Genomic DNA, 24,968 nt, shown 5'->3' on the forward strand with positions numbered 1-24,968 from the left:
AAGAATGGGGTGGGTTGTGGGTGTTGTTTCACTGCCCAAAAGCCCCACTACACAGCTTGCCCAAGCTGCCGTCAAGGTGGGATGCTGCGCCTGTTCTCGGATCTGATAACTCAAAATCATCGCGCAGGTGGGTTTCCTCGGAGCACAGCTGCCCACCGTTTTCGCCGAAGTAGCGGTAAACGGGCAGCAATACAGAGACCACTAGGCAAAGTCGGTTGCGAGCCCAAGGTCATCAGTTGGTTCCGAATTTCGCCTTATTTTAGGTATATTGTGCTAGTACAGTAATTGTCGAGCCGAAAGTCTGTGCCGGGCTCATTCTGACTCTTAGCATTCTTCCACTTTGCGTTTTTTTTTCTCCAAGGGTTCGTTTTTTCCCCCCTCCACTCTCCCAACCGACCGAACGATCGGGACATAATATCCTTTGCCTAGTACTCAAACCCTCCTCTGCTCCAGCTCGCCGCAATCTTGCCATGCACTCATCGCTCCTACCATTGCAAATCTTCGAGCCCTTCTGTGAGGGTCGCTAGTTACCCTAATCAGGGACCGTACAGTCCCCCAGGCCACCTGTCCCGACCCTCTTCAGCAGCGCGGCTGCCTGAATTACGTCCGACACAAGCTTTTGGAAAAGTTCTGACGGACTATCCGCCGGTGGCCTGGTGGCTTTAGTCTAGCATTACACTACGAAAAACAATACTTGCGCAATGTCATCCCCATCATTGGCCCAGGAAGTCCGCGCATCAGCGCCACCCCCCCTACCGGCGCTTCGGGTGGCCCACCGTCCTGCTGCCACAGAGGCAGTAGAGGACGTACTATATGGATCGGTTTGTTACCTCTCTGACTGCAGTTATATTTCCAAGGATGTTTGTGAAGCGCATACTCTAACGTCTATTCGACATGGCAGATTGCAGGCATCGTGGGAAAGTACATAGAATATCCATTTGATACAGTAAAGGTCCGATTACAATCGCAGCCAGACCATGTACCGCTCAGGTACAATGGGCCCCTGGACTGTTTCCGCCAGTCAATCCGCGCCGATGGATTTTTGGGACTGTACCGCGGCATCACGGCACCTTTGGTTGGAGCAGCAGTGGAGACAAGCAGTCTGTTCTTTTTCGAAAGGCTAGCACGTGAGCTTGTCTTCGTCTCTGGGTATTGTCCACGGGGCGAACTGCTGCCCTTGCCTGCTCTATGGGTAACAGGAGCGATGTCTGGTGCCTTCACCTCTTTTCTCCTCACCCCTATCGAGCTAGTCAAGTGCAAAATCCAAGTTCCTGACGCGGGAGCCCAAAAGGCGCCTCTCAAGCCCCTTGCCGTCATACGGGATGTGTTCCGCCACCAGGGGCTCGCCGGGTTTTGGCGTGGACAGACTGGAACGCTGATCCGAGAGGCGGGAGGCTCGGCCGCCTGGTTCGGTAGCAAGGAGACAACGAGCAAGCTGATGCGCGACCACAACGTGCGCAACGCTGTGACAGACGCTGAACGGGAAGCCCGTCGCACCGGCCCGCTGCCTCTGTGGCAACAGGCGCTGGCGGGCGCTTCGGCAGGCATGTCATACAATTTCTTATTCTTCCCCGCAGACACAATTAAATCGCGGATGCAGACCGCTCCGTTTGGCCAGTCGGTGGCCAACCACACTTTTTGGAAAGAGACCGTTTCACTTTGGAACCAGGCCGGTCTAAAAGGCTTCTACAGAGGCTGCGGCATTACCGTTGCCCGCTCTGCGCCCAGCTCGGCGTTTATATTCATGGTATATGACGGCATGAAGACGTATATACCACTTGCTTGATGTCTGCAAGCACGGCTTTCACTTTGACTGTTTATACAGGCCACATTTCAGGGTAGAAGTGGTCAGGTGGGATTGACTACCAGCTTTGTCAAATTTCTCACAATCATGGATATTTATAAACGAACTTTTTTTTGGCCTGAAAGTTGGGATTGAGGGGTCAAAGGATCTCATATAGGGTATAACATAGAACAATCCAAGTGAAAAGAAATCCGTAGTGGGACGAAACCAGTCGTTTCGAGACATCAGGGTATTGGACCCTGAATTTTGTGGTTTTGTACAGTGATCAACGCCAAATCCACCGGCAGTGCCGAGGCCAACCGTCAACCTTTATTGTTGCTTGGGTGTTTCCTTGTCCTTGATGTCCCAGCCGTTGAGATAACCTGCGCCAATGCAGAGGTAAGATGCATAGCTGAGCCAGGCCACGTAGGGGGCCAGACAGAGACCGGCAACGCGGTCGACAGAGCCCCACAGATATGTGAGGTACGAGTTGATCCCGACGAGAGCCAGGATGTCGACGCTGGCCTCGACCGGACGCTTGAGGCCGAAGAAGAGCGGCATCCAGACAAGGTTGAGACCGAGCTGGATAGAGTAAAGAGTCGCGCCGTGCTTGGTCATGCGCTGGTGGATGACAGAGCTCAGCGGGGACATTCCAGTGTCAACCGCACGGTAGGCAGCATAGCCCATCAGGCCGTACAGAACTGTCCAAGCAGGGCCAAACACCCAAGCGGGCGGCGAGTAGGGCGGCTGCTTCAGCGCTGCATATTTTGCCTTTGTCTTCTTGGCTGCTTTGTGGTACGTCCATGTGAGTTGCGATGCACACAACAACAGCAATATACTAGATAGAATGGGGGATGGGGGCTTACGCGCAGTGCTCCAGCCGACGAGGCTTCCCAGCCCAACTGGCAGCAGAATAGAAGCAGCCGGGCTGGTGAATACCGAGTAAGGCAGGGTAATTTGGGGGATGTAGGTTGTCATGGCGTATAGAATTCCACGTTTTTAATTAAGAAAACATAATAATAGCCAAGAGATTCAGTTGAAAAGACGAGGCGTCGCGCGGTCAAGAGATATATGTCGACAGCACTTGGGAGTCGGGAACCGATTTGGCCGAGCTAAACTAACCGAGATCTTTGAGCTTGCCATAGCTCCCGCGAAGCCTAGCGGCCAATGACGACATGATCATTTGACTCCGAGCTTGGGCCCCACAAGCCGGGATTAATTGAGCAACACGAACCTCCTCATCCATCCGAAGCTGAATCGTAACATATAGTAGTAACAGGAGACTCCTCGGGCGTCGGGGATTTTCAAGTGCCGCAGCCCGTTTTGTACTTAGGTGTAGAAGAATTTAGATCCTTCAAACGCGTCGAAGCGTTCTAGGGATAACGTGGGCCTACGAATTATCAGTACTACTCACAGTAGGTAGAAAGTCAATTGACGCTAGCTACGTCCTACTCCTAGCGTGCCAGGTAGACTACAACGGATTAAAATCGGAGAAAGAAAGGCTTGGACATCGAATCCGGACCGGACTTGGACGATTGATGATGGATGATTGATTGCTATAAAGAAGCTACACGTGACCTGCCATCCTTTTAGTGCGGCTAAGTCGTGGCGCGTGCCCAGTGCTACCGATCCCGGTTGTACGGTGCCGTCTCGTAGTGTCTCCACACGCCCAACTCGTACTGTCGCGCCGCGACTCTCACCTTGCCGGATCGCTGCTCCTTTGACCAACCAACCACTTCCATCTCTCAACCATCCCGTCCTGCATATTCTTACCACAAAGGCCTCGTACCAGACAAAGTTTGGGCCAAAGGCTGTCTGGTGGTCGTCCTCGAGACAACTTCGATGGTTTTCATCGCACATCGACTCAATTGTTCGTTCTTATTTCCTTGAGCACCTTGTCGTCGTCAATCCCTCCATTTCGCCCTCTTTCCGTTCCATCCCATTCTTAAGCCTGCAGGAGCTACTGAACTCCCCCTACATTTTTGTCCTCTGCCGTTCGCGATCCGCTCCTTGGTCGGCACCTTGAGCGAGCCCCCCCGTTACCTCCTTGAACACCCGCTACCTTGGTCGTTATCATTTTCAACTTTCTTCGTGATTCTTTTCTTTGTTGCGCATCCCAGCAGCAGCTCTACATTTGATCGTATATTGGTGTTTAACCTCTTACCTACTTGTTCGTCAACCTCTGGCGGCTTCTTATCGCTTCAGCTTCATGCTCACCTCAGTTCATTCTATTTGTCTTCTTGTCACAACCCATTTTCTCTTTTCTTTCTCTTCCCTTTCCTCCGAGATATTGCTTTACCGCACGAAAAAAAAATACTCCCGTGATGGCTTGTCTAACGGCAATCATGTTGCCAAACAACAGGCTGCATTTCCTTCAACCCTTTACAAGCAAGCGTCCGACTGCGCCAGACGCACACCGGGCGTGAGTTTCGCCATAAAAGAACAAGCCACCTACGCGACGACGGATTTCCCGGATCGCCCGCTCGACAATAATGGATTCATACAGTTCTTACCGTGACTCGGCCCGATCCCCTAGTGACAGGGCTTGGGGTGGTCGCGAAGAAACGCGCGTAAAAGACGAGCGCGACAGCTTCTACCGAAGCCGTTCACCTGGTGCGACAGCGGATTTCAGATTGTCATCATACAACGGAAGAAAAGAGTATCAGGCTAATGTCTCGAATTCGTTTACCAGGCCACGATCGCCCCCGGCGCTCAAACCGATCGAGGTCACCACCACCTGTCGATCGTTACGAACCTAGAACGAGGGGCAGAGACGACTATGGCGGTGCGCGCGAAAGGGACCGAGACGATCGAAGACGCGTGACTTCTCCTCCCGCAAACATTGACCGGTATGTGCCGGGCCAAAGTTCTGCGGAAAGCACCATGCCGCCCCTGGCCTCGAATCCCATTCCCGACCCGCTCAAACTCAACTATCAGGTTGGGTTCAGTTATTTTGGCGAATGGTGGAGGGCACAAGAAAAGATCAAGGACGAGAAAGAGCGACAACGTACGGGACGTCGACGTGAGTCTGAGAGACCGCGTGGACCAGAGGACCGGGAGAATGAGAAGGCCAAGATCCAAGCTGCTTATGACAAGTACAAGGAGGAGTTGCAGTCCAAGATGGCTCAAACCTTTGTGCGCCAACATAAAGACGAGCAATGGTTTCGTGAGCGCTACGTTCCTGAAGTCCGCGATCAATTCCGCCTGCAGCTCAATGAGTTCCGCCGAGGTGCCTATAGCCAGTGGGAGCAGGATATGGAATCTGGTACTTTCGATGAATTTGGTCTTGAGGGTGTTTCCAAAAGCGACAACAATGGACAGGGAGGCGTGGCTGAGAAGGAAGAGGGCGAGGCGACAGCAAACGAATTTCTTGGAGTCGGTGACCTCGTGCCTGTCAGCGGCAGCGAGGTGCGCGATGAGGCTCTTCACCAGCCTACACTCCTGATCAAGACGATTGCTCCGAGTGTGAGTCGTCAAAACCTGGAGGCATTCTGCAAAGAACACCTCGGGGAGGATGAGGGTGGGTTCAAATGGTTGTCCCTGAGTGACCCCAATCCTAGCAAGAGGTACCATAGGATTGGCTGGATAATGCTTCATCCTGCTGCCGAGATTCCTCCGGCTATCGACCGCATGGATCCAAGTGAGGAGGATGGTGAGATGGCGCTCAAGTCACCAGTCCCTGTTTCGACGGCCGAGAAGGCGCTGGAGGCTATCAATGGGAAGACTGTCAAGGACGAATCACGAGGAGACTTTGTATGCCACGTCGGCGTGCATAACCCCCCACACAACCCTCGCCGGAAGGCTTTGTGGGATTTGTTCTCGGCACCAGAGCGCATTGAAAAAGACCTGGAGCTTGTCCGACGTCTCGTCAACAAATTTGAAGAAGATTTCGGCTCCGACTTCAACGCCATCCTCAAGATTGAGGAGAAGGTGGAGGAACTATTGAATGCGGGCCGCCTGCAGCCTGTTGCGCCATCATCACCCGTGAAAGTCAGGAAGAACCGCACGCTTGGCCTCGACGAGGCCATGGACGATGGCGAACATCCCGAGGACGGTGAGCATGAGGATGACGACGAGGGCATGGTAGACGACCTTGATGATGAAGTTGACGACCAAAGCCTCTTGTGCAAGAAGAAGCAACTGGATCTTCTTATTGAGTATTTGCGCCGAGTGTTTAACTTCTGTTTTTTCTGTGTCTTCGAGAGCGACTCGGTACATGAGCTGATCAGGAAGTGTCCCGGTGGTCATCTCCGGCGCCCCCGGAGCACACTCTCGGCACAAGCCAAGGCCGTCGCACGGGCTAGCGCCGCTGGGGAGCCATTCCCCGTCAAGAAGCGGGTCGAGCAGACTGAGGGAGAAGAAGGAGAGCTCCCAAGTGAAGGGGACCGCCGCCGCCCGCAATTGACCAAGTCCGAGCAGCAGTTGCAGCGGGCTTACAACTGGGTCAAGACTTTTGAAGACAAGATTATGCAAATACTAGAGCCAGAGTCCGTCGACATCCGCAAGGTCGGAGGAAAGCCTGTGGAAGAGGCTTTGGATGAAGAACTCATCAAGTATGTCAAGCAGGAGGAGCCGAACAAGTGGAGGTGCAAGGCGCCCGAATGCACAAAGCTGTTTAAGGAGGAACATTTCTGGAAGAAGCACGTTGAGAAGCGCCACACTGAATGGCTGGAGAAGCTGAAGGAAGAGGTAAACACTCATTTCATTACTGTCACTATGGTGACTAAAACTTTCGTACCAATGGTGCTAATATCGATCTCTCTAGGTCGAGCTCATCAACCGTTATGTGATTGATCCATCACACATAGCACCCTCACGAACGGATGCAAATTCCAACGGCCACTTCCCCCCTGTAAATGGACAAGCTCCATCTGGGACACCACGTGGTTTCAACCTTCAGAACTTCGCGATGAATAACATACTTGCTATGCCAGGTTTTGGCATGCAAGGTGGATTTCCACCAAACCTCTTCACCGCTGCGATGCAGCAGCCTGTGGCGGGATGGACTCACCAAGGTGGACCAGATGATCGCTCAGGCTCTGGCCCGATCCGGCGAGGCGGTGCGATGGGAGGAAACCGCTTCAACAACGCTCGTTCCGGACCATATGATCGACGGCCGAATCCCCGATGGGGTCAAGATGGTATGCCCGGCGGCGCGATGGGTGGTGGGCGCGGCGGCAGAGGTTATGGCGGTGGTCGGTGGGGAGACGGTGCCGGCGGAGGAGCGGCTGTAGGTCCGCGGGAAGCTATCCAAGGAAGGACCATCAAGAGTTATGAAGACCTCGATAACGTATCTGGTGGTGGTGGCGGTGAGCTGAATTATTAAAATTGGCAGGAGTGATACGCCTCTAAAGGGAGGGCATGGCGTGTCCGCTGATTTCTTCTTCACTTCATCTAAAGGGACGATGACCTCAGCTTTGTGTTATAACATTGCGGCTTTGAATCTTCTGGGGTTCTTTTAAGATCAGATACTGGGAGGTTGTGGGTCACTTTTCTTATTTGCAACATGCGATGCTTGAGCAGTCGCATAGAATGGTTTCTCTGTTTTCCTGTAGACTTAGTGTATCAAGTTCTTTCAACAAAAGCTAGCTGAATACATCGTTGTTGGCTTGATCAAATGCGATGGGCATTAGGTATGACTACTACTTATGATTCGTATAATTGGCTGAAAGAAACGTCGGGACAAAAGCACCTTGTCTTGTCAGGCCACTCGTACGGATACGATAGGATAGGGTTGTATTAGTTAGGTAGCTCTCAGCTCAACTTCAGCGCAGCGTACGTCACATCCACCTACCCTGTAGTACAGCTTGCTGCCTACCCTGCACTTGCGCAGACAATCCTGGACAGTGGGGCATGATCCACCAATGTTTTCTACCGCGACCGTGAAGTGACCAGGGGTGGTAGGAAAGTCGAGATCTCTTTGGCACTTTGATGGGCCGGCAGACACGACGCAAAGCCGAAACCAAAGACAACACACAAAACGAATTAACTTTTCACATTGCCGGGGATCCTTAAACGGAGGCAGCTGAGCAGAGGGGGAGTTATAGACCAGGACGAGGACGACAACGACAACAAGAGCAGGCAAAAACCCGCATCCCGGCCAGAACCATGGCAGCCAGCAGCGCCTCGTCGTACATCCGGCTGGCCAAGACGCTGCCACCGCGACTGCAGGTCTTCCTGTCTCGCTACCCTCCGGCCGCGATCCTCCCCACCGCGACCACCGAGACGCAAGCTCCGCCTGCGCAGACGACTTACCAGCAGGCGTCGCCCAACCCCTTCAAGCCGACAAAGCACCCGGTGACGGGCCTCTGGCAGAACCCCGTCTACTCGCTGCGGCGGCAGGCGGAGCTCGTCAAGCTGGCGCGAGACCACGGCGTCGAGGAGCTGCTCCCCACGGGGCCCAAGGGCACCGACGTCAGGCTGCGGAAGCGCGTCGAGCTCGGTCTCAGGGTCAAGGGTACTGGTGTCGGGCAGAAGGTTAAGGGTCACATCTTTGAGAGGAATCTCGTTGACAAGTACGTTCTGCACAACATGAATTTGCTGCATTTGCCCTCTTGTTTTTTTTTCACATACTGACTTGTTGTCTTCTTTTCTTTTCAGGATGGAGAAGAGGAGAAAGGCCATGCGCGACATGCCCAAGCTCATTGCCGAATGGAAACGGGTAAGCAGAATCAGACTTGGACACAACGCCTCAGAACAGACCACTCACCACATCCAAAATCACAGACCGGACGGAGGAACTGGACCAAGTTCCCAAAATAAACGATTCGTTGGAGATGAATGGGCGACGGCGGCCATGTCCGGTGTACATATCTTGTATCAACATGTTTGCATGGGTTTGTCAAGACTTGTGTGTCCATATCAAATCATATCACGTAGTGTTGTAAAACTGCACGCAAATGTACTTCATCCCCAGCGCCGGCTCTTATGGACAAGGGAGGCCGCTTGTGCTGGGTTGTAATACCACAAAACATCACATCTAACGACTGCCGAAATGTTCCTTCGATTGCATGCATGGTGAGGGTCAAATGTTGTCTTGTACAGGTAACACGGAAGAGGGCAAATTTCATGCCATAAGCCCGTAAGAGATGAACGTGCAGACTGAGGCGCTGCGATTTTAGTCCCACCATGTTTGCTCTTACGTACCTACCTTATGTATTTGATCATAACCATGGTGAAGGAATTTCGTACCAGACTTGTGGCAGCAGCACTATGTAATTCCATCGACTGCTACAATAGGAGGTAACTGGCGTGGTCAGTACAAGTATGAGTGAACGTTAGGCAATCGCCTCGCCCCACGACAGTGGGAAAAAAAAATATCAAGTGCTACTAATGTTATCAAATACAAGAAAATCCATAGCCCCTCCTCCACCAGCTTCTCAGAACCAGCACCATCGACCATGAATCACAAGACAAGAAAATGGATTTCTCCGGGGTAACACATTACGAGGTGCTCGGAATATCGAGGGAGATTCTCGACGAGGCAAAGGACACCCAGCGTCCACAAATCGTCAAGCGCGCCTACCACCGCGCTCTCCTTAGGCACCACCCGGACAAGGCAGTAGCAGCCGCCACCGTCGCGACCGCCACACCGTCCAAAAGCTCAACGGCGGCAGGCGCGGCACCGACGGGGCAGGCAGCATCGACAATAATCACAATCGACCAGATATCCACCGCGTCGGCCGTGCTCTCGGACCGGGCACGCAGGAGGGAGTACGACGCCGCGCTGAGGCTCTCGCGCGCCGCCGCCGGCACCAGCGGTCACGGTGACGCAACGGGCCGGCAGCAACCGTCCGACTTCCAGACTGGGATCGAGATCGTGGACCTGGACGACCTGGACGCGGACGAAGAGCGTGGGCTGTGGTCACGTGGGTGCCGCTGTGGGAACGAGAGGGGCTTTAAGCTGAGCGAAGACGACCTGGAGGCGGTTGCTGACGAGGGCGAGCTCATAGTGGGATGCCAGGATTGTAGCTTGTGGCTCAAGGTGCATTTCTCTGTCCTGGACGAAGATTGAAAAGAGAAAAAAAAAAGACACAAACCCATGATGGTTCTTGTCCCAGAATGATGTCACGATCTAATCTGCCTACCTGCCTTGAATTGGGCACCTAACTTATCTTGGCTTACTGATTTGACGTGAATTGCGATCAAGGTTTCCACCTGTCTGTGCGACCGAGATTGATGCAAAGAGAAGTGAGGCTAAGCAAGCTTACTTGGTTGGGTAGGTATGTTACCTTGCCTAAGCTTCCTTGTATGCTGCCTATATATTTCTCTTTTATACAATGGAAGGTACCTAGGTAGGTAGGCAAGGTGGTATCCTCCTCTCCATGCGTGCCCCTTGAACAGCCCCACGATTCGGGTCTGTCTTAGAGAGTTCCGGCATCTTAAACCGCCATAGTATGGGAATCAAATTTTGGTTTTTTTATTTGTCCAGGCGATTTTTTCCGCAGAGTCAAGAGTCTAAAATGAGACAAAACATGCAATTCTGAACGTGGCCTCCAAAATGCAGTCTTTCATCCGTTGCTCGGCCAGGGGAAGCGCCATATTCTTGTGTTGTGTGGGGTGTGTATTCGCATAGAGGAAAATGAAACAGAGAGGGGGGAAATCAAGATGGGAAAGAGATGCTGGGTTTTGCGATAAAAAGGGTAAATAAATCTTGCAGACCACACTCCTAGACACCATTTTTCACCACCGGGAGTTTCTACCAAGTAATGACAATCCACCATCGATACCAAGGAAATCCTTTATCGGCTTTACTCAGCAGGCTTCGGCGCCTCCTCGGCGGCAGCAGCAGCCTCGGCGGGCTTCTCCTCTGTGGCAGCCGCTGCAGCAGGAGCCTCAGCGTGTCCCGTTGAAGCTGTCGGCTCAGCCTCCGACGAAGTCCAGAGAGTCTAATATTCATTTCCTCCGTCAGTATCGCCACAAAACTGCCAAGACCCAAATCATTTTCTGTACGCCAAGGGATTTACTCACAAGGTTGTCACGCAACAGCTGCATGATCAGAGTTGAGTCCTTGTAGCTCTCCTCGCTCAGGGTGTCCAGCTCTGTTAAAATAAGCATTCCGTTAGCTGTACCCCATGAACGGCAGACATGGTTCCCATGAATCAATGCGCAACTCACCAGCAATAGCATCGTCAAAGGCCTGCTTGGCCAGATGGCAGGCCTGGTCGGGAGCGTTGAGGATCTCGTAGTAGAAGACGGAGAAGTTCAGAGCAAGACCAAGGCGAATGGGATGCGTGGGAGGCAGCTCGGTCTGGGCAACCTCGGTAGCAGCCTTGTAAGCCTCGAGGGACTTGTCTGCCGAGTCCTTGCGCTTGTCGCCAATGGCGAACTCAGCGAGGTAACGGTGGTAGTCGCCCTTCCTGTAAAAAAAGGCGGTGCCACCTTGTAAGCAACTGGCTTTCTTCGCCATTCAGGAACGGGAGTGGGATATGACTAACATCTTGTGGTAAAAGACCTTGGACTCGCCGCTCTTGGCCGAGGGGATGAGGTGCTTGTCGAGGACCGACAGGATGTCCTCGCAGATCTTGGCCAGCTCGGCCTCGATCTTGGTGCGGTACTCCTTGATGAGGCCGACCTGCGACGAGTTGCCCTTGGACTCCTCCTTTTGCTCAATCGAGGTAACAATCCTCCACGAGGCCCTGCGGGCACCAATGACGTTCTTGTAGGCGACCGAGAGAAGGTTGCGCTCCTCAACGGTCAAGTCCCTGTCCTCGGAGGCGACGATCTTCATGTTCTCGACCATCTCTGGACGGCCCAGGCATTAGAATCATCGTGCCGATTTGCACAGCGACGGCCGAATGCCACGGTCAGCTCACTCACCCTCGTAGCGCTCAGCCTGCTCGGCGAGCTTGGCCAGGTAAACGGCATCTTCGTGACCCATTTTTACTAAATTTGTCTGCGAGAGGCTACGTGTCAGCACTCATGACTACACCATCGAGCGACACCGCCCAAGTCGAAACTGAGCATCCGTTGGGCAAGTGCGACGGGTAACGTGATTGCGTTGCGTGCGCCTCGGCTCGTGATTCTGCGACGAGAAAGCCAATGGAGGATGCGCGACACTGGCTCAGCGCGGTGAAAGGGGGCGTAGATCGAAGTGGGTGCGCATACCGTTTGACGGGGTTTCGGATCTCGAATCGATCGAGGTAAATCTGTGGAGTAGAAGCGGTGAGTGAGTCGGTTTGCGGTGGAAGCGAATGGGCAAATGGACGAGGAATGGTGTGTGTAATCCCGAGATATTCAGAGATGAAAGCGAAAGTTAGACAGGTAAATACGGGTAGGTATGTAGGGTAGGGAGGAAAATGAGGTGCATGAAGTCTGGCACTTGGGTCGGACGGGAGACTGGAGGGGTGGGTTGGCAGCGAGTGGGCGCAGATGCGATGACGACAGTGGGTGCGGTTGCAGTGCAACAAGAGGAGACGCATTTGAGGCAGGCGACTGACTGCTGTGGCAATGACCACGCTCTGGTCAAATCCACAGAGGAGATAGCCTCGAGAACGGGGTTTTTTTCAAAGCCAAGAAAACGCACCTGTTGTATGGTTTCTGATCTGCTGGTCGCGATTTTGGTTCGGAGGTTTTGCAGTCTGCCGGCAGCGGGCAAATGTGTCGTCTTTTTTACTTTGTTTGTTTGTTGGTGGAGGGAAGTTGGAAGGAAATTTGGAATGGGATGGGATGGAATTGAGATGGGGGGGGGCCGCAGAGGGCACTGAGGTGTGCTGCAACTGCACCCGCTGTGACTGACTGACTGGGCTGCTACCTACAACACTGCATGGAACCTCAATACCATGCCTCCCTTCTCCCTGCCTGCTTCTACAGAGGTACAGTAGGTACCTACCCTACCTACCCAGGCATCCATGTAGGTAGGGCCCGCCAACCCAGCGGCGGGGGGACCCCGGTTCGGGATTGTCTACAAACTTGATGCGTGCCAGCCGGGACCCGGTTCTGCACGTGATCTGGTATCACTCATTATCAAGTATCGCATCTCATCTAGAATCCCACCTGCCCCGCCTTCCCGTGAAAGAGGGGCAATAAACGGCTCCTTGAACCAGTCTTGCGCCGGCCAGATTCGATACATGATTGTCATGCATGTAGCTCGAAACCTGACCATTTTTACCTGCCTGCTTGATTTGGCCGTTTTACTAATTACTGTGAACTACCTCTGCGCACAACCATTACGCAAACATGGCATGGGATGTTGATAAGCTCTTTTGAATTGTCTGGTAGTTTTCATGGGTGCATACAATGGTGCTTGATAACCAATCTCCGAGTTGTAGCCTACTACCTAGGTAGGTACCTAGGGTAGGTACCTACCTAATCACCTATGAGTATAGTAGGCTGCACTGTTACCTTGCATCCCCTCGTATACCTTAATTCATTGATGCTCGGGTCGTGCTTGTTCAAAAGGCCTCTTGATCATTAAGCCACATTGGAGTTGACCAGGGAGAGAGAGGGAAATGCTTAAACCAATCAGCTAGCATGCCGACATCGCCTGCTAGGTACATCCTTAGTTAAAGTACATTACCTATAATCCGCTCCCATTTTGCACATGTCGCATCCAGACTTCATGATTCTCCCGAGCAAGCACACAAGGGCTGTCTCTACGATCATCTCCAGATGAACACCTGGGAGACTTTACAACTTAGCAAACTATTGTAACATCCATTGGTCTGCATGCTTTTGTAAAATGGTTTGTGCCTTTAGTTCAGCATTATTAGCCTGTGTAGGTTGATAGTCTTGATTGCAAGCTGTTTAAAGTTAGTATGGAGCAGATGGACGAATACTCCGAAGCTAAACGTTCCGGGACTATTGAAGATTATTAAGCCGCTTTACCGAAGGAGTCTCAGTCTGCTTCTCAACTTATATCGCGAATTAGTAGCTCCCAGGTATGCCGGGACTCGATTATGGATGACAAATCCTTATATACTTTAGGTATATACATACCCTGTCAAACATCTCTCCGCACATCGCCAACTGGACTCGTCTCGGTTATGTATCTTCTACAACATAGGACCGCCGTTCGCTGCCAACCTGCGAATATATAGAAGAGTCTACTTGTGTACTAAATTTAAATACCAATCGTTCCCACAAAGTTTAAAGTGATCGTTTGCGGCGCCTCAGGTAATATTGACAGGTCGATTATAAACCAGCGGTTCGCATCGCCAGCCCAATTCGAAGCTATAGCTCTCGCTCGCCCCGAATCCGTCAGTAATGAAATATAACCAGACTTTACTGGACGGGGTACCGTGGTGAAGGGTGTCGATTCCACAGATATAAAGCTCGCGTCTGACGTTATATGCGCAGCTTCTGGACAACCTTTTGTCCTCCGGGTGGGGTTATGGAATTGAGGGACAAGAATGAGGACCTTTTGAACAGATGCAAGCGTTTGTACCTCCCTTATACTGTCATCGAACGTCGGTCTTTGGTACTAAGCGAGTATTTCGCACGTGCCCTTAGGCAGACCCAATAAGGCGGTCGATTTGCCTAATAGTGTTATACTGGGGGACGTGAATACCAGGACTGCCCTGACCAATATAGCCGATATTGGCAAATGTGTAGTTCGCATAATCTCTGATCCTTGGACCGTTAACTGGTTAATATGTGCCTATAACGAGGTGACTACGCAGAACGAGGTCAGGGCCACGGTTGATGAATTTAGCGGCGAAATTATCCCGAAGGAATACCAGTTAAAAAGTTAAACGAAAAGGTCACAGCAAGTTATTTTTTCCGCGACCAAAGGACTTGTAGAAAACCCCCATAATATGGGTTCTTTTTAAAAGGAGTTCATTGTGGAGTATGGATACAGTCGAGAGATCCGTGACGATAATACCCCTGAGCATGCCAAGTATCCGAGATACTTGGACGCAAAGGGGCCGTACCCAGATGTCCAATACAAGTCTTTGAAAATATTCGCTCGTCGGTTGTTAGAGGGCGAGAGGGACGCTCTGATACATTCTGCTGGTCAAGACTACGGCCCCAACAGCGATTAGACTAGGTAGTCTAGAGAGAGACCTGTGTATGAGGGCAATGATGCAAACCTTGCACCATTTACATGATGTGGACTCAATCCAGGGACATTTCAATAGCAACTTACAAATACTGGTATCATAGGACTTCGATCCTTTGACAAAAAAAACATAATTAAGGGATAGGGAGTGTTCGTCTGCTTATAAAATCGACCTTGTCAGTCATGACAGGGATTGTATAGGCATATTAGGCTCCAGCAATGCCAGACACTGCGAGCTGGCATGGGAACCCCTTTCATCATAGGTATGGGTCAACAGTTTCGCTCTAGCCGCAATGGATGTGATGTACGTGTGTAGGAGTACCTCTACGTAGTAGTAGATGTTTAGCGAGGAAATCCCCGGCATTGTACAGTACTTCAAGGTAAGGCAGAAGCAGACGCCTCAAATTTTTTTCTTTCTTTCTTTAAAAAAAAAAAAAAAAAAAAAACCACACTGGAGAATGATTTGAATGCTTGCATTATGCTCCTTGATATATACCTACCTATTTCTCAAAGCAAGTAACGCCTATCGATGCCTCAGGCTTACTTACTGCTGAAAACCATCGTACCACTCGATGGGGTCGGCGGGGGAAAGCTTGGGCCTGTGGTAGCTCCCAGCTGGGCCTTGGCATAACAAACGACGTCAATCTGTTGACGTATGATCCAACCTAGCTGACTGCAGGCACGCACCTCGGTCCCCCAAGTGACACCACCATCTTTATCCTCGTCACAACAAAAACCACACACCCACTCATAAGTATCTCGACACATCCAACAAACCAATCGACTAAAATATTCCTCGTCTTCAAAATGCTTCGCCAGTCATTTACCAAGGTTGCCAGACCCGCTGTCAGGCTTTCAAACGCCCGCGTTGCCTTCTCGACGTCAGCAATCAGGATGGCCGAGGGTGATCTCGGGTCTACCCCCAAGACTGGTGGCGGGTGAGTCGGACAGCGCCTTTTCTTCTTCTTCTTCTTATACGCACCCCAGTTCATCAATTGATAACAGGTAACAACAAACTGGACATTTTACCAAGAACAAACCGCTGACAGAACAATGATTTACTCACCTCGTCCAGAGACGCCTTCCAGAAGCGTGAACGCGCGCAGGAGGACTACGCCATCCGCCAGCGTGAGAAGGAAAAGCTTCTCGAGCTCAAGAAGAAGCTCGCCGAGCAGCAAGCTCACCTGAACAAGCTTTCCGAGCACATGTACGCGTTTACCTCCCGGAACGATTCGCCCTCTTGCTTATGTCGAGGAGGACTATCCCTTGACCTTGTACCAAAATTCGAAAAATAAATTGAACGCCAATACTGACATCTCATTCCCTATAATTACAGCGACGAGCTCACAAAGAGTCAGGGAGGCGAGCAGAACTAAACAGCTATTCTTCCAATGGTTGCCAGGGACTAGTTTTGACTCCGTTCAAGCTGCTGCTCACAGGAGCACCTGTAAGAGATTTAGGGAACAGAATTACCGAAGATTGCAATTCTGACATCTTGACATCAACAGCTCTCCTCCATCATATAGCCCATTTCCCTAACTAGTTTTGTACATAATTCGCGTGTAACAATCAGCTTTGCCTTTTGCTTGCCTTTCTCTTGTACCCTACGAACGTCCTGTGGAATTTAAGAGGTCATGCATTTGACAATCGAGACGAGTAGAGTCCACGAATATGCACGCTCCAAATCCTCTGATATCTGCTTAACTACCAAGTGATGCTAGTCAACATATGAGGGGATAAAAACAAGAACAAAAAACAAGCCATGAAGCCGTTTCCCAAGATCCTAACGACGGCCCATGTACGAGCGATAGAAGCTGTCAGTCGCATCACCATCGTCGCCACCATGTCCACCAGTGCTGTTTCCAGACTTTTGAGCCGCCGCAACCTTGGCTTGAAGAGCCGATGCGTTCGTGTCGATCCATTGTAGTTGGCTGAGGTGTCCGTTGAGCACGCGAACAATTTGCGCCAACTATATTGAAAAAAAGTCAGTATCGATGTCTTTTTATGCAACAATCCAGTGTTTGATTCAAAATACTCAAAATACTTACGGGATCATCAGGTTTGCTGCCCTTGCTGATTGTGCCAGAGATTTCGTTGATCTCCTTGATCATCTTGCCCAGATCCTTGCCCATCTCGTCTAGGCGGTCAGTAAGGCGTTCTGCGAGCTTGTATGTGCGCTCACGCTCCTGGTCGGGCCCTGCAAGTTGCTCATCCTTGCCAACTTGTCGGGAAAACATATCGTTGACTTCCTGCTCGTAACGGTCAAGCCAAGATGCAAGCTCATCTTGCTGGCTCTCGACAGACTGCAGTTGCCGTTCGATCTCGTTGCTGGCACGCTCAGCCTCATATGTCTCCAAGTACAGTTTCTGAATCTTCTCTCCATTTTCAACAAGGAGCCGATCCCAAGCTGCCACCTTGGATGCCTGGTCCTTGAACTCCTTTTGATACTTGTTGAGGTCGGTTGCCCATCGTGTCATAATCTCATCCATAGTCTTGTTCTTCAGTCTCGGCAGTGATGAGGTGGGTCCCATGGTTGAAGTATTCAGAGCAGATGCAGCGGGTTGGCCGGCAGTGCCTGTGGTACTCTTAGTCGCATCAGCTGCAGTCGCAGGCTTGAGCCCGCCAAGACCGGTCGAGTCCGCAGAAGTAGCTGTAGAAGCTGCTGGCGCTGCCGCTGAGCCAAACAATGATGGAGTAGCCGCGGCTGCTGTTGTGGTGGCTGGCGCCGTCGCCCCCGAACCAAATAATGATGGCTTGGAAGCAGCTGCCGTTGTGGTCGCTGGCGCCGCAGCTGAACCGAACAGTGACGGCGTCGACGAAGTTGTCGTTGTGGTAGCTGGAGCCGCCGATGCAGCAGTCGTAGTGAGCGGTTTAGCGGCGGCGCCAAACAGACCAGAAGGAGCGGCCGCGGGAGTTGCAGTGGCTGCGGCGGTGCTGGCTGGGGTGGTAGATGGAGCAGAAGCGGCGCCAAATAGACCGCCAGTCGCTGCGGGCTGGGTGGAAGGTGTGGCACTCTTCGCGCCGAAGAGGCCGCCCGAGACCGGGGCTTCTGTTGAGGCTGGCTTGTTTCCAAACAAGCCACCGGACGCAGCAGGTGCTGCCGAAGCACCGCCAAACAACGAGGGCCCCGTGCTACTTGGCTGACTTGCGCCACCAAACAGAGGTGCCGCCGAAGCTGCGGGTTGCGACGAGGGTGTGCTGGAAGCAGCCGGTGCAGCACTGGCTTTGGGAGCTCCAAATGTTAACGACGGAGCTTGCGTGGCGCCTGATGATGCCGGTGCAGCTCCAAACAGGCCTGGTTTCGCAGCTGCACTGGGAGGGGGGCCGGCAGGTGTCGTCGAGGGCATGGGGAACAGTGGCTTTGAAGGTGTCGTCGAACCCAGAGTAGCACCAGAGTTTGTTCCAGCAAAGAGGCCTCCCGTTGAGGGAGTAGTTGAGGCAGCACCCGCGGCGCCGCCAAACATCGGGGTAGATGAGAGATTTGTTGTAGCAGGCGGAGTTGCTGCCGAACCAAAAAGCCCTCCTGTCTGAGCTGGCTTGGAGGCATTTCCAAAGAGGCCGCCGCTGCTACCGGTATTGCTGACTCCGCCAAACAACGGCGCACCGGACGTGGCTGCTGTTGCCGTTGTTGTGCTTGCAGGTTTGGCGCCGAAAATGGACGGTGTCTGTGCTGTCGTGGTAGAGCTCGAGTTGCCAAAGAGCCCGCCGCCGGTACTTGGCTGAGCAGCGCCGGCTCCGGTGGCTGGAGTTGATGATTTGTTGCCGAAACTGAAGGATGGGGTGCTGCTTGCTCCTGCTGCTGCTGCTGCCCCAAACAACCCACCTGATGCCGGGGCCGAAGTGCCCGGCGTGGCACCGGGCGTGCCGAAGCTGAAGGGCGTGGACATGATCGAGATATCTAAACTAGAGTGAAGTGACTCTCTGCATTAACGGATGGACGAGGAACGAAATGCAAGCTCTGCAGACGAGGTCGCAAATTTCCGTCGGTTGGTGCTACTTTCGACGAAGTTTGGCCAAAACACTGCGCAACTGTATGCGCACCCAAATGCCTCAAAGTGGCATGAAGTCTGGGTGGAAATGGTTGACGATTTGAGAATGTCAAATTAAATTTCGCGGGCTGGTGTTTGCCATAGGTAACATACAAAAAGGCACCGCAACCCGCGACGCGAACGAATGTTTGAATTCTTTTGGCGCAGCTCAAAGAAAGCTAGGACCCGCCTTTAGGTGGATTCTCTAGATAAAAGTGGCCAATCAACTGCTGCCCTGGTCCGCTATAGGTGCAAGGCGAAGGAGCTAACCACTCACGGGGGTGATCCATGCCTGGCAGAAACGACATCATTGTAGAGCATGGATATTTCCCAAGTACAACACTTTACCCTCCTTGAAACAGCCCCTGTTGTCTCCTTTCGAGATAGACAGATATTAGTTTGATTCTAATGCGTCCAGTAGCTTTGCATTGCAGCTTACTATTTGGTTGTATCTTCGGACGGTCCCGTTCAGATTGAGCTTGAACCCCGCCTTGTTAATAGTTAACATCCAATATCGTGGCAATTCTACCTACCACTCACTACCGACCTACCTTACCTACCTTACCTATTCAGGTAGCTTACCTCCTCCATCCAGTATTCCCTCACGCCAGTACAACCCGCCCACCATGGCCGGTGGAGATGATACGCTGGCACCTCCAGCGAAGACCAAGATACAAGATCCTGGCGCGCACGAACTAGGTTGGTAGCCTGATAATAGTAGAAGGCTTGGTATGTGCGGAAGGGCTCAGTGCGCTAACTCCTGGCCGACCTACCTGATAGAGTCCGAATCCGACGACCACTTCTCAGATGCACAGTCAGCCCCCTCTGAAGCCGGCTCAGAGTCTCCTAAGCTCCCCAAGACCCGGGTGGAAAAGGTCGATAATGAGCCGTCTTTCGGCGAAGTACCCGGAACTGAGGCATATCAAAAGCGGGCAAGCGATGCTGAGCCTGATGAGATTGCCGTCGCCTCAGACTCGTCTAGTGCCATCGCCGGGCCCGAAGATAGGAAGCAGGATGATGCGTCCTCAGAGAAGCCACAGGTGCCGCTGACTGTGGTGGAAGAGATCGTGGATTCGGCCGGATCTATAACTCATTCTGGAACGCATTATGAGTCGGATGCTGTTCCCGACAGAGTGGTAAAGGTGGATGGGAGCGAGTCTGACGAAGCCAAGTCTAGTTCCAAGGACGGTGAGGCATCTTAGCTCCCCGCCCTCGCGCTTGCTGTACTTTCCAGTTCTTTCGTTGGATCTCCTTGTATTGACGGATTTCTCAATAGGGGCCATAGATACTCCAGTAGCAGCTTCATTACCATCACCCCCAGCAGAACCTGAAGACACTCCACAGAGTCCATCAAAAGCTGCTGCCAGTGCTTCTTTCGAAGAGTCAGGTAGCGCTACTGCTCCCGAAGAGGAGGATAATGATGATGATGGCGACTTCGGCGATGATTTTGATGATTTTGAGGAAGGTGGCGGCGACGGGGACGATGATTTCGGTGACTTTGACGATGGTTTCCAAGAACCTGTAGCTCCAGAGGACGCTCCTCCGCCAGTTGCTGCACCCCCGCCGCCAGCTCCAGGTTATACCCTCTCCTTCGTAAGTCTCATCTTGCCAAAACCGCTTGTTTACGCTCCATGGAAACTAACCGAAATTCAGCCCGTTCCTGACTTCGAGGGGCTAGATGCCGACGCAGTGGTGGCCACCGCAGAACCATATCTTAACGCTATATACCCACCAGACGATGACGACGTAGTCGTTACCCACTCATACTCAACAGACAACCCGATATTCCAAACCCCACGGAGTGCATCCTTATGGGCACAGCTAGTTGCACCTCCTCCACTCCAGCCGCCAGACTGGATCCGCTCCCGTATCCGCAGACTCTTTCTTGTGTCTCTCGGCGTACCGGTGGACCTCGATGAGATCCTGCCAGCATCCAAGCAAAAGAAGCTCGTGCTACCATCTCTCAACCGCACGGGTAGCCCCCGCACATCCACAGATTCTCGCAACATTACCAGGCTCAAACAGGAGGCCGGCGCCTCCACCACGAGCCTCGATTCTCAGGGTAACAAGAAGCCTCGTCCCAGCGGCGATGCAGCCGCGTCCTCCTCGACGGCGCGCAAGAAAAACGAGCCCGTCGAGCCCGAGCTTGACCTCGTCCCTGCCAGGCAACTATGCATGACCACCGACGAAGCTCTCGACGGCATGACGGACGGTGAGCTACAGGAGCATGTTGCCAAGCTCCAGGCCATCGAGGGCTCCGCGAAAGAATTACTAGAGTATTGGCAAAAGCGCACAGACGAGAAAATTGGTGATCGGGAGGCATTCGAGGGTGTTATTGAAAGTTTGGTCAAGCATGCAAGAAAGGTCAGAAAATAGAAAAAGGGCGGCCAAGCCCCGTAATCTCCGCAAGGTGATAATAATAAAGAAAGAGCAACCTCGCAATCCCTGGTTGCATCTCGAATATGTGTAGACCTCGTAGACGCTATAACTCCAGCTTCGCCGTTCAAAAGCGTCTGGTAGCGCAAATTCATATATAGGCACGAGAATACTTTTAAATAACATCACGGCGGTCCTGCCGCATTTGGAGCTTTTTAGCTACCCAGGAGAGCACGTCACTATAGGTACGGAGGTCTGGAAACATAAACTAGAGAAGTACTGAGCTCAGTCTGTTGGAACCAGGTCGATGGCGGGCAGGCAAGTAAAAACATGTCACGGGAGAAGAAAAAGCACAAGCAATGCTCGGCAAAAACGCACGAGTCCAAGCAACGTGATCTAAATCATCAGATTTCATCAATAGGCTTACTCAAATCACTGGCATTTGTCTAAGCCGTCGTCTCTATTTTGTTAACATCCGGACCTATTGCTTCAGGCCACAAAACTCAATATCACCAAAGCCCTTATGAAGTGGTCGGCTCAAGAGTTTTGCCTCTGTTGTTGGTTAGCACTAAATCAATCAGTCAAGCGTACGGATGTGAATAACTTACGCAGCTATAGTTGCCCAGCCGATAAGACGCCAATGCTTCTCGATACGACGACTGAGCGCAACCTTCTCTCCAATATTCGTGCACGCTGGGCTGGTAAGAATGAGCTTTGCAGCATCCTTCTTAATAGCCGACACCTTGGCACCAGTTGATGTTGAGCCAATGTTGACCATGATAACCTCGTTCTTCTGGAGCTTCTCAACCTTGGCCTGCTTGCCATCGGCAGTCCTCACACCCAACAAACGACGGAGCAGGTAGAAGTTGACCTCAATCTCGCTGTAGATGTCTGGCAGGCGGCCCTTGAGACCAAGAACGTGACCAACGAGACGGTCAGCTCTGCATAGTGTGGGATCGATGCGTGTACCGACACCAATCAGACCGCCGGGCACGGCGTACTTGAGCTCGTTGGCTTCCGAGTTCAAGGACACTATTCTGCTGAAAATTGGCGTGCACTGGAGATCTCCCTTATCGTCTCGAGTAACGATGCCTGGCCTGATCTCAATCTCGTCACCAAGCTTCAATATACCGTGCAAGATACTGCCTCCGGCAACTCCACCCTTCAGGTCGTCAATCTCAGCACCGGGCTTGTTGACGTCGAAAGACCGGATAACAATCATCTGAGGGTCAACAGAGAAGTCCCTGGGAGGCACGGGAACGGTGTTGACGATGGCCTCAACCACGGCGTCCACGTTGAACTTGAGCTGCGCAGAGATGGGGATGATGGGGCTCTTTCCAGCCACAGTTCCCCTGATAAACTTCAGGATGGACTGGTAGTGCTGTTGAGCAGCCTCCTCCCTCATCAAGTCGACCTTGTTCTGCAAAATGATGATATTCTCGAGTTTCATGATTTCAATAGCAGCAAGATGCTCGGAAGTTTGCGGCTGAGGGCAGGACTCGTTTCCAGCAATCAGCAAAAGCGCGGCGTCCATGACCGCAGCTCCTGACAACATGGTGCTCATCAGAATGTCGTGGCCAGGGCAATCGACAAAGCTTGCGTGCCAGAGTTAGCAAAGGTTTAGCGTGGGGTTGATCAAGGATAATTATGTATATACTCACGAGACATGGCGAAGAAGCTCATATTTACCCTCGCATCCTTCCCTCTCACAAGGTGGGTCGACCTCCTTGTCACTCTTGTAGCTGCGGAATGCGGTAGGGCGAGGGCACTTGGGGTTGTTGCACCTGTAGATTTTGGCGTTGGCGTAACCAAGCTTGATGGTAATGTTGCGGATCAGCTCGTTCTTGAAACGAACGGTCTGTACGCCAGAGATGGCCTTGACAACGGTCGATTTGCCGTGAGCGACGTGACCGATCGTTCCAATGTTGATGGTGGCTTGCCTGGCGATGATCTCTGGCGTCAGAGGGTTCAGTTTGCTGACGTCGAGATCCTTGGGGTCTGTTTGCGGTGGCAGCTCAGGTCGCTGGATCGGAGGCGGGGCCACTACTGTCTTCTTCAGGGCCGACTTGAGCGGCTTCTCATCAATCTCGCCATCGGAGTGGTCCTGGGGGTCCAAGCCGGGAGAGTCGGGACCCGAGTCCGACTCGGACTCGATATCGTTGCCAAACTTGTCGCCGCTCGACATTACGATGGCGGGGTAATCAACCTTTGCTTATTGGTAGTGGTGGTCTCTAGTAATGTTACGGTCTAGAATACGGTTTAAAAGATCTTCGGGGGTACAGCAGCGACGAGCTCGTGCTTATCGCTAATGATCCAGCGGAGCCTAAAAAAAAAAGACGTGATGTTGGTTGGTGGATTCGCGCCAGGTCAAGGCTATTCAAGATTTTGGTGGTTTGCCTCTAGGGAAATTTTGGTGTGCAGTTGTTCAATCATTGAGTCACTGCAAATCAAAGCATCCATACTTTACGCTAAACCAATTCTGGACGAACGCGGGGTAGATAAGATAAACTTGACCTTGAGTGGAGGCTTGTGCCCAGACTTTAGGGATGGGAGCCCTGGGGCTAAGACAAGAGCAGCGTTAAATTAATTCATGGACCTGTTTGTATACCTACCAGGTAAGGTGCCTACCTATGCTGCCAAGTATCACATGTCGTGATGAAGGCTCTTCAACTTAGACATCAGTAGCATCGGAGTTGCTTCCTGGAAGCTTGCCATGATCTCGACCACAAGGCTGCTTTGTTGTCGCCTACAACCCAAGACAAGCAGATGACGGGCAAGGAAACAACTTGCATTTCAATGGAAGACGGAAATGAGGACCTGATGTTTTCTGCAATTGGGAAGGTCATCGTGATATGAATAACGGGTTCTGTCGATATTCCTTGCACCCAGATGTGATCGTCTGGAAGCCCCGAAAACAAGTTTGCGTTAGAGGTAACTATCCCTGAGGTGATGCTTCCACAGGACATACGGCGAAATAAACGGGGATTTTTTTAAATATAGTAACACATCTTCAATTGGTAGTAGACGATTGATGTTGCGCAATTCCATCTGATGACATCTATCCGCAAGATCTGTTGGCGCACGGCGTGCCGCTCTCTGGTAGCAGGAATATCCACACACGCAGCCAAACCTCGGTATGCAATTGCACTACGTAACTAACTGCCGGGCTAGCTTTTGCAGGGTGGTGAGCTCTCTCTCTCTCTCTCTTTTTCCCTAAAAGAACATGCAAAGCTCGTTTGCCTTGTCGAAAAGGGGACCTTTTTCTACCGGTAGGCGAGAAGGCGGTTAGACTAGAACTAGTCTGCATCAAAATATTAGGTCGGATCATCATTGCTTGTGTGATGGTGCAGTGGCAAGATCCGGATTGAATAAGAGACTAGTTCTAATTATAGTTTTCTGCATATTACTAGCGATAAAGACGTCCCCTTGAAAGGTGTGGCCAAAGTTACATACCACGCAGACCAGCGGCTGGTTTTTGGTGCCAAGGTTGCAAGGTATGCAGAGTACTTACACTTACTTGGTAGAGAAGTTGATCAGGCTTACGGCATAAAATCCAACGAGTACTTTATTACCTGACGAAGAAAACTTCCGCTTCAGTGCGACTGAACAATGTCACCAAATTTAAGCGAGCTAACAGGTAAGCCTTGGCAAATTAAGATATCTGACTGCGCACGATTCTTCTTTGTGCTCTGTTTCTTCCATGATGATGTTGATAAGCAACCCCGTCCAAACAAGAAACCTGTATTAGCATCGGCAATTCAAAAGGGACTGGCTAAACCAA

At 51.9% G+C, this 24,968-nt stretch overlaps 10 protein-coding genes across 10 annotated transcripts; 6 read left to right on the forward strand and 4 right to left on the reverse strand.

Annotated features, from left to right (window-relative positions):
- Nucleotides 1–67: 67 nt before the first annotated feature.
- Nucleotides 68–2,115, forward strand: MGG_01584 (amino-acid transporter Arg-13). Its single transcript, XM_003714514.1, has 2 exons — nucleotides 68–821; nucleotides 902–2,115. Exons 1-2 carry the CDS (start codon nucleotides 702–704, stop codon nucleotides 1,784–1,786), a joined length of 1,005 nt encoding a protein of 334 aa, XP_003714562.1. The 5' UTR covers nucleotides 68–701; the 3' UTR covers nucleotides 1,787–2,115.
- MGG_01585 (translocator protein) lies at nucleotides 1,845–2,942 on the reverse strand. Its single transcript, XM_003714515.1, has 2 exons — nucleotides 2,650–2,942; nucleotides 1,845–2,568 (listed from the first exon to the last, which is right to left on the reverse strand). Exons 1-2 carry the CDS (start codon nucleotides 2,759–2,761, stop codon nucleotides 2,114–2,116), a joined length of 567 nt encoding a protein of 188 aa, XP_003714563.1. The 5' UTR covers nucleotides 2,762–2,942; the 3' UTR covers nucleotides 1,845–2,113.
- A 590-nt stretch (nucleotides 2,943–3,532) lies between these two features.
- MGG_01586 (arsenite resistance protein Ars2) lies at nucleotides 3,533–7,401 on the forward strand. The gene is made up of 4 exons (XM_003714516.1): nucleotides 3,533–3,653; nucleotides 4,146–4,396; nucleotides 4,476–6,472; nucleotides 6,549–7,401. The coding sequence occupies exons 2-4, from the start codon at nucleotides 4,276–4,278 to the stop codon at nucleotides 7,107–7,109; spliced, it is 2,679 nt and encodes an 892-aa protein (XP_003714564.1). The 5' UTR covers nucleotides 3,533–3,653; nucleotides 4,146–4,275; the 3' UTR covers nucleotides 7,110–7,401.
- A 284-nt stretch (nucleotides 7,402–7,685) lies between these two features.
- MGG_15736 (diphthamide biosynthesis protein 4) lies at nucleotides 7,686–8,772 on the forward strand. Its single transcript, XM_003714517.1, has 3 exons — nucleotides 7,686–8,298; nucleotides 8,384–8,444; nucleotides 8,510–8,772. Exons 1-3 carry the CDS (start codon nucleotides 7,892–7,894, stop codon nucleotides 8,543–8,545), a joined length of 504 nt encoding a protein of 167 aa, XP_003714565.1. The 5' UTR covers nucleotides 7,686–7,891; the 3' UTR covers nucleotides 8,546–8,772.
- Nucleotides 8,773–9,203: 431 nt separating this feature from the next.
- On the forward strand, nucleotides 9,204–9,797 carry MGG_15737 (diphthamide biosynthesis protein 4; the record flags this gene model as incomplete). The annotated part of the gene is made up of 1 exon (XM_003714518.1): nucleotides 9,204–9,797. One exon carries the CDS (start codon nucleotides 9,204–9,206, stop codon nucleotides 9,795–9,797), a length of 594 nt encoding a protein of 197 aa, XP_003714566.1.
- A 381-nt stretch (nucleotides 9,798–10,178) lies between these two features.
- Nucleotides 10,179–12,611, reverse strand: MGG_01588 (14-3-3 family protein). Its single transcript, XM_003714519.1, has 7 exons — nucleotides 12,309–12,611; nucleotides 11,891–11,931; nucleotides 11,603–11,678; nucleotides 11,221–11,527; nucleotides 10,901–11,142; nucleotides 10,754–10,824; nucleotides 10,179–10,671 (listed from the first exon to the last, which is right to left on the reverse strand). Exons 3-7 carry the CDS (start codon nucleotides 11,661–11,663, stop codon nucleotides 10,534–10,536), a joined length of 819 nt encoding a protein of 272 aa, XP_003714567.1. The 5' UTR covers nucleotides 11,664–11,678; nucleotides 11,891–11,931; nucleotides 12,309–12,611; the 3' UTR covers nucleotides 10,179–10,533.
- Nucleotides 12,612–15,238: 2,627 nt separating this feature from the next.
- Nucleotides 15,239–16,488, forward strand: MGG_01589 (uncharacterized protein). Its single transcript, XM_003714520.1, has 3 exons — nucleotides 15,239–15,721; nucleotides 15,859–15,990; nucleotides 16,120–16,488. Exons 1-3 carry the CDS (start codon nucleotides 15,591–15,593, stop codon nucleotides 16,157–16,159), a joined length of 303 nt encoding a protein of 100 aa, XP_003714568.1. The 5' UTR covers nucleotides 15,239–15,590; the 3' UTR covers nucleotides 16,160–16,488.
- Nucleotides 16,257–18,942, reverse strand: MGG_01590 (uncharacterized protein). The gene is made up of 2 exons (XM_003714521.1): nucleotides 16,832–18,942; nucleotides 16,257–16,752 (listed from the first exon to the last, which is right to left on the reverse strand). The coding sequence occupies exons 1-2, from the start codon at nucleotides 18,668–18,670 to the stop codon at nucleotides 16,567–16,569; spliced, it is 2,025 nt and encodes a 674-aa protein (XP_003714569.1). The 5' UTR covers nucleotides 18,671–18,942; the 3' UTR covers nucleotides 16,257–16,566.
- A 141-nt stretch (nucleotides 18,943–19,083) lies between these two features.
- MGG_01591 (uncharacterized protein) lies at nucleotides 19,084–21,543 on the forward strand. Its single transcript, XM_003714522.1, has 3 exons — nucleotides 19,084–19,510; nucleotides 19,592–20,404; nucleotides 20,465–21,543. Exons 2-3 carry the CDS (start codon nucleotides 19,958–19,960, stop codon nucleotides 21,185–21,187), a joined length of 1,170 nt encoding a protein of 389 aa, XP_003714570.1. The 5' UTR covers nucleotides 19,084–19,510; nucleotides 19,592–19,957; the 3' UTR covers nucleotides 21,188–21,543.
- Nucleotides 21,544–21,568: 25 nt separating this feature from the next.
- MGG_01592 (eukaryotic translation initiation factor 2 subunit gamma) lies at nucleotides 21,569–23,619 on the reverse strand. Its single transcript, XM_003714523.1, has 3 exons — nucleotides 22,849–23,619; nucleotides 21,796–22,782; nucleotides 21,569–21,739 (listed from the first exon to the last, which is right to left on the reverse strand). Exons 1-3 carry the CDS (start codon nucleotides 23,370–23,372, stop codon nucleotides 21,709–21,711), a joined length of 1,542 nt encoding a protein of 513 aa, XP_003714571.1. The 5' UTR covers nucleotides 23,373–23,619; the 3' UTR covers nucleotides 21,569–21,708.
- Nucleotides 23,620–24,968: the final 1,349 nt, after the last annotated feature.

Source organism: Pyricularia oryzae, chromosome 2 (assembly GCF_000002495.2).
Source record: "Pyricularia oryzae 70-15 chromosome 2, whole genome shotgun sequence".
Taxonomy (NCBI): domain Eukaryota; kingdom Fungi; phylum Ascomycota; class Sordariomycetes; order Magnaporthales; family Pyriculariaceae; genus Pyricularia; species Pyricularia oryzae.

What these genes read in the sequence shown, in the direction of transcription:
- MGG_01588 (XM_003714519.1), bottom strand. Translation starts at nt 11,663, where the DNA reads ATGGGTCACGAAGATGCCGTTTACCTGGCCAAGCTCGCCGAGCAGGCT. An exon ending in CTTTGACGATGCTATTGCTG is followed by an intron (nt 10,825 to 10,900) that starts GTGAGTTGCGCA and finishes TTATTTTAACAG; the next exon opens with AGCTGGACACCCTGAGCGAG. An exon ending in AGCTGTTGCGTGACAACCTT is followed by an intron (nt 10,672 to 10,753) that starts GTGAGTAAATCC and finishes AATGAATATTAG; the next exon opens with ACTCTCTGGACTTCGTCGGA.
- MGG_01584 (XM_003714514.1), top strand. Translation starts at nt 702, where the DNA reads ATGTCATCCCCATCATTGGCCCAGGAAGTCCGCGCATCAGCGCCACCC. An exon ending in AGGACGTACTATATGGATCG is followed by an intron (nt 822 to 901) that starts GTTTGTTACCTC and finishes TCGACATGGCAG; the next exon opens with ATTGCAGGCATCGTGGGAAA.
- MGG_01586 (XM_003714516.1), top strand. Translation starts at nt 4,276, where the DNA reads ATGGATTCATACAGTTCTTACCGTGACTCGGCCCGATCCCCTAGTGAC. An exon ending in CTACCGAAGCCGTTCACCTG is followed by an intron (nt 4,397 to 4,475) that starts GTGCGACAGCGG and finishes TTCGTTTACCAG; the next exon opens with GCCACGATCGCCCCCGGCGC. An exon ending in TGGAGAAGCTGAAGGAAGAG is followed by an intron (nt 6,473 to 6,548) that starts GTAAACACTCAT and finishes CGATCTCTCTAG; the next exon opens with GTCGAGCTCATCAACCGTTA.
- MGG_15736 (XM_003714517.1), top strand. Translation starts at nt 7,892, where the DNA reads ATGGCAGCCAGCAGCGCCTCGTCGTACATCCGGCTGGCCAAGACGCTG. An exon ending in GAGAGGAATCTCGTTGACAA is followed by an intron (nt 8,299 to 8,383) that starts GTACGTTCTGCA and finishes TTTTCTTTTCAG; the next exon opens with GATGGAGAAGAGGAGAAAGG. An exon ending in TCATTGCCGAATGGAAACGG is followed by an intron (nt 8,445 to 8,509) that starts GTAAGCAGAATC and finishes CCAAAATCACAG; the next exon opens with ACCGGACGGAGGAACTGGAC.
- MGG_01591 (XM_003714522.1), top strand. Translation starts at nt 19,958, where the DNA reads ATGGGAGCGAGTCTGACGAAGCCAAGTCTAGTTCCAAGGACGGTGAGG. An exon ending in CAGGTTATACCCTCTCCTTC is followed by an intron (nt 20,405 to 20,464) that starts GTAAGTCTCATC and finishes ACCGAAATTCAG; the next exon opens with CCCGTTCCTGACTTCGAGGG.
- MGG_01590 (XM_003714521.1), bottom strand. Translation starts at nt 18,670, where the DNA reads ATGTCCACGCCCTTCAGCTTCGGCACGCCCGGTGCCACGCCGGGCACT. An exon ending in GCAGCAAACCTGATGATCCC is followed by an intron (nt 16,753 to 16,831) that starts GTAAGTATTTTG and finishes TTTTCAATATAG; the next exon opens with TTGGCGCAAATTGTTCGCGT.
- MGG_01585 (XM_003714515.1), bottom strand. Translation starts at nt 2,761, where the DNA reads ATGACAACCTACATCCCCCAAATTACCCTGCCTTACTCGGTATTCACC. An exon ending in CGTCGGCTGGAGCACTGCGC is followed by an intron (nt 2,569 to 2,649) that starts GTAAGCCCCCAT and finishes ACCACAAAGCAG; the next exon opens with CCAAGAAGACAAAGGCAAAA.
- MGG_01589 (XM_003714520.1), top strand. Translation starts at nt 15,591, where the DNA reads ATGCTTCGCCAGTCATTTACCAAGGTTGCCAGACCCGCTGTCAGGCTT. An exon ending in ACCCCCAAGACTGGTGGCGG is followed by an intron (nt 15,722 to 15,858) that starts GTGAGTCGGACA and finishes CACCTCGTCCAG; the next exon opens with AGACGCCTTCCAGAAGCGTG. An exon ending in AACAAGCTTTCCGAGCACAT is followed by an intron (nt 15,991 to 16,119) that starts GTACGCGTTTAC and finishes CTATAATTACAG; the next exon opens with CGACGAGCTCACAAAGAGTC.
- MGG_01592 (XM_003714523.1), bottom strand. Translation starts at nt 23,372, where the DNA reads ATGTCGAGCGGCGACAAGTTTGGCAACGATATCGAGTCCGAGTCGGAC. An exon ending in GAGCTTCTTCGCCATGTCTC is followed by an intron (nt 22,783 to 22,848) that starts GTGAGTATATAC and finishes CTGGCACGCAAG; the next exon opens with CTTTGTCGATTGCCCTGGCC. An exon ending in GGCTGGGCAACTATAGCTGC is followed by an intron (nt 21,740 to 21,795) that starts GTAAGTTATTCA and finishes AACCAACAACAG; the next exon opens with AGGCAAAACTCTTGAGCCGA.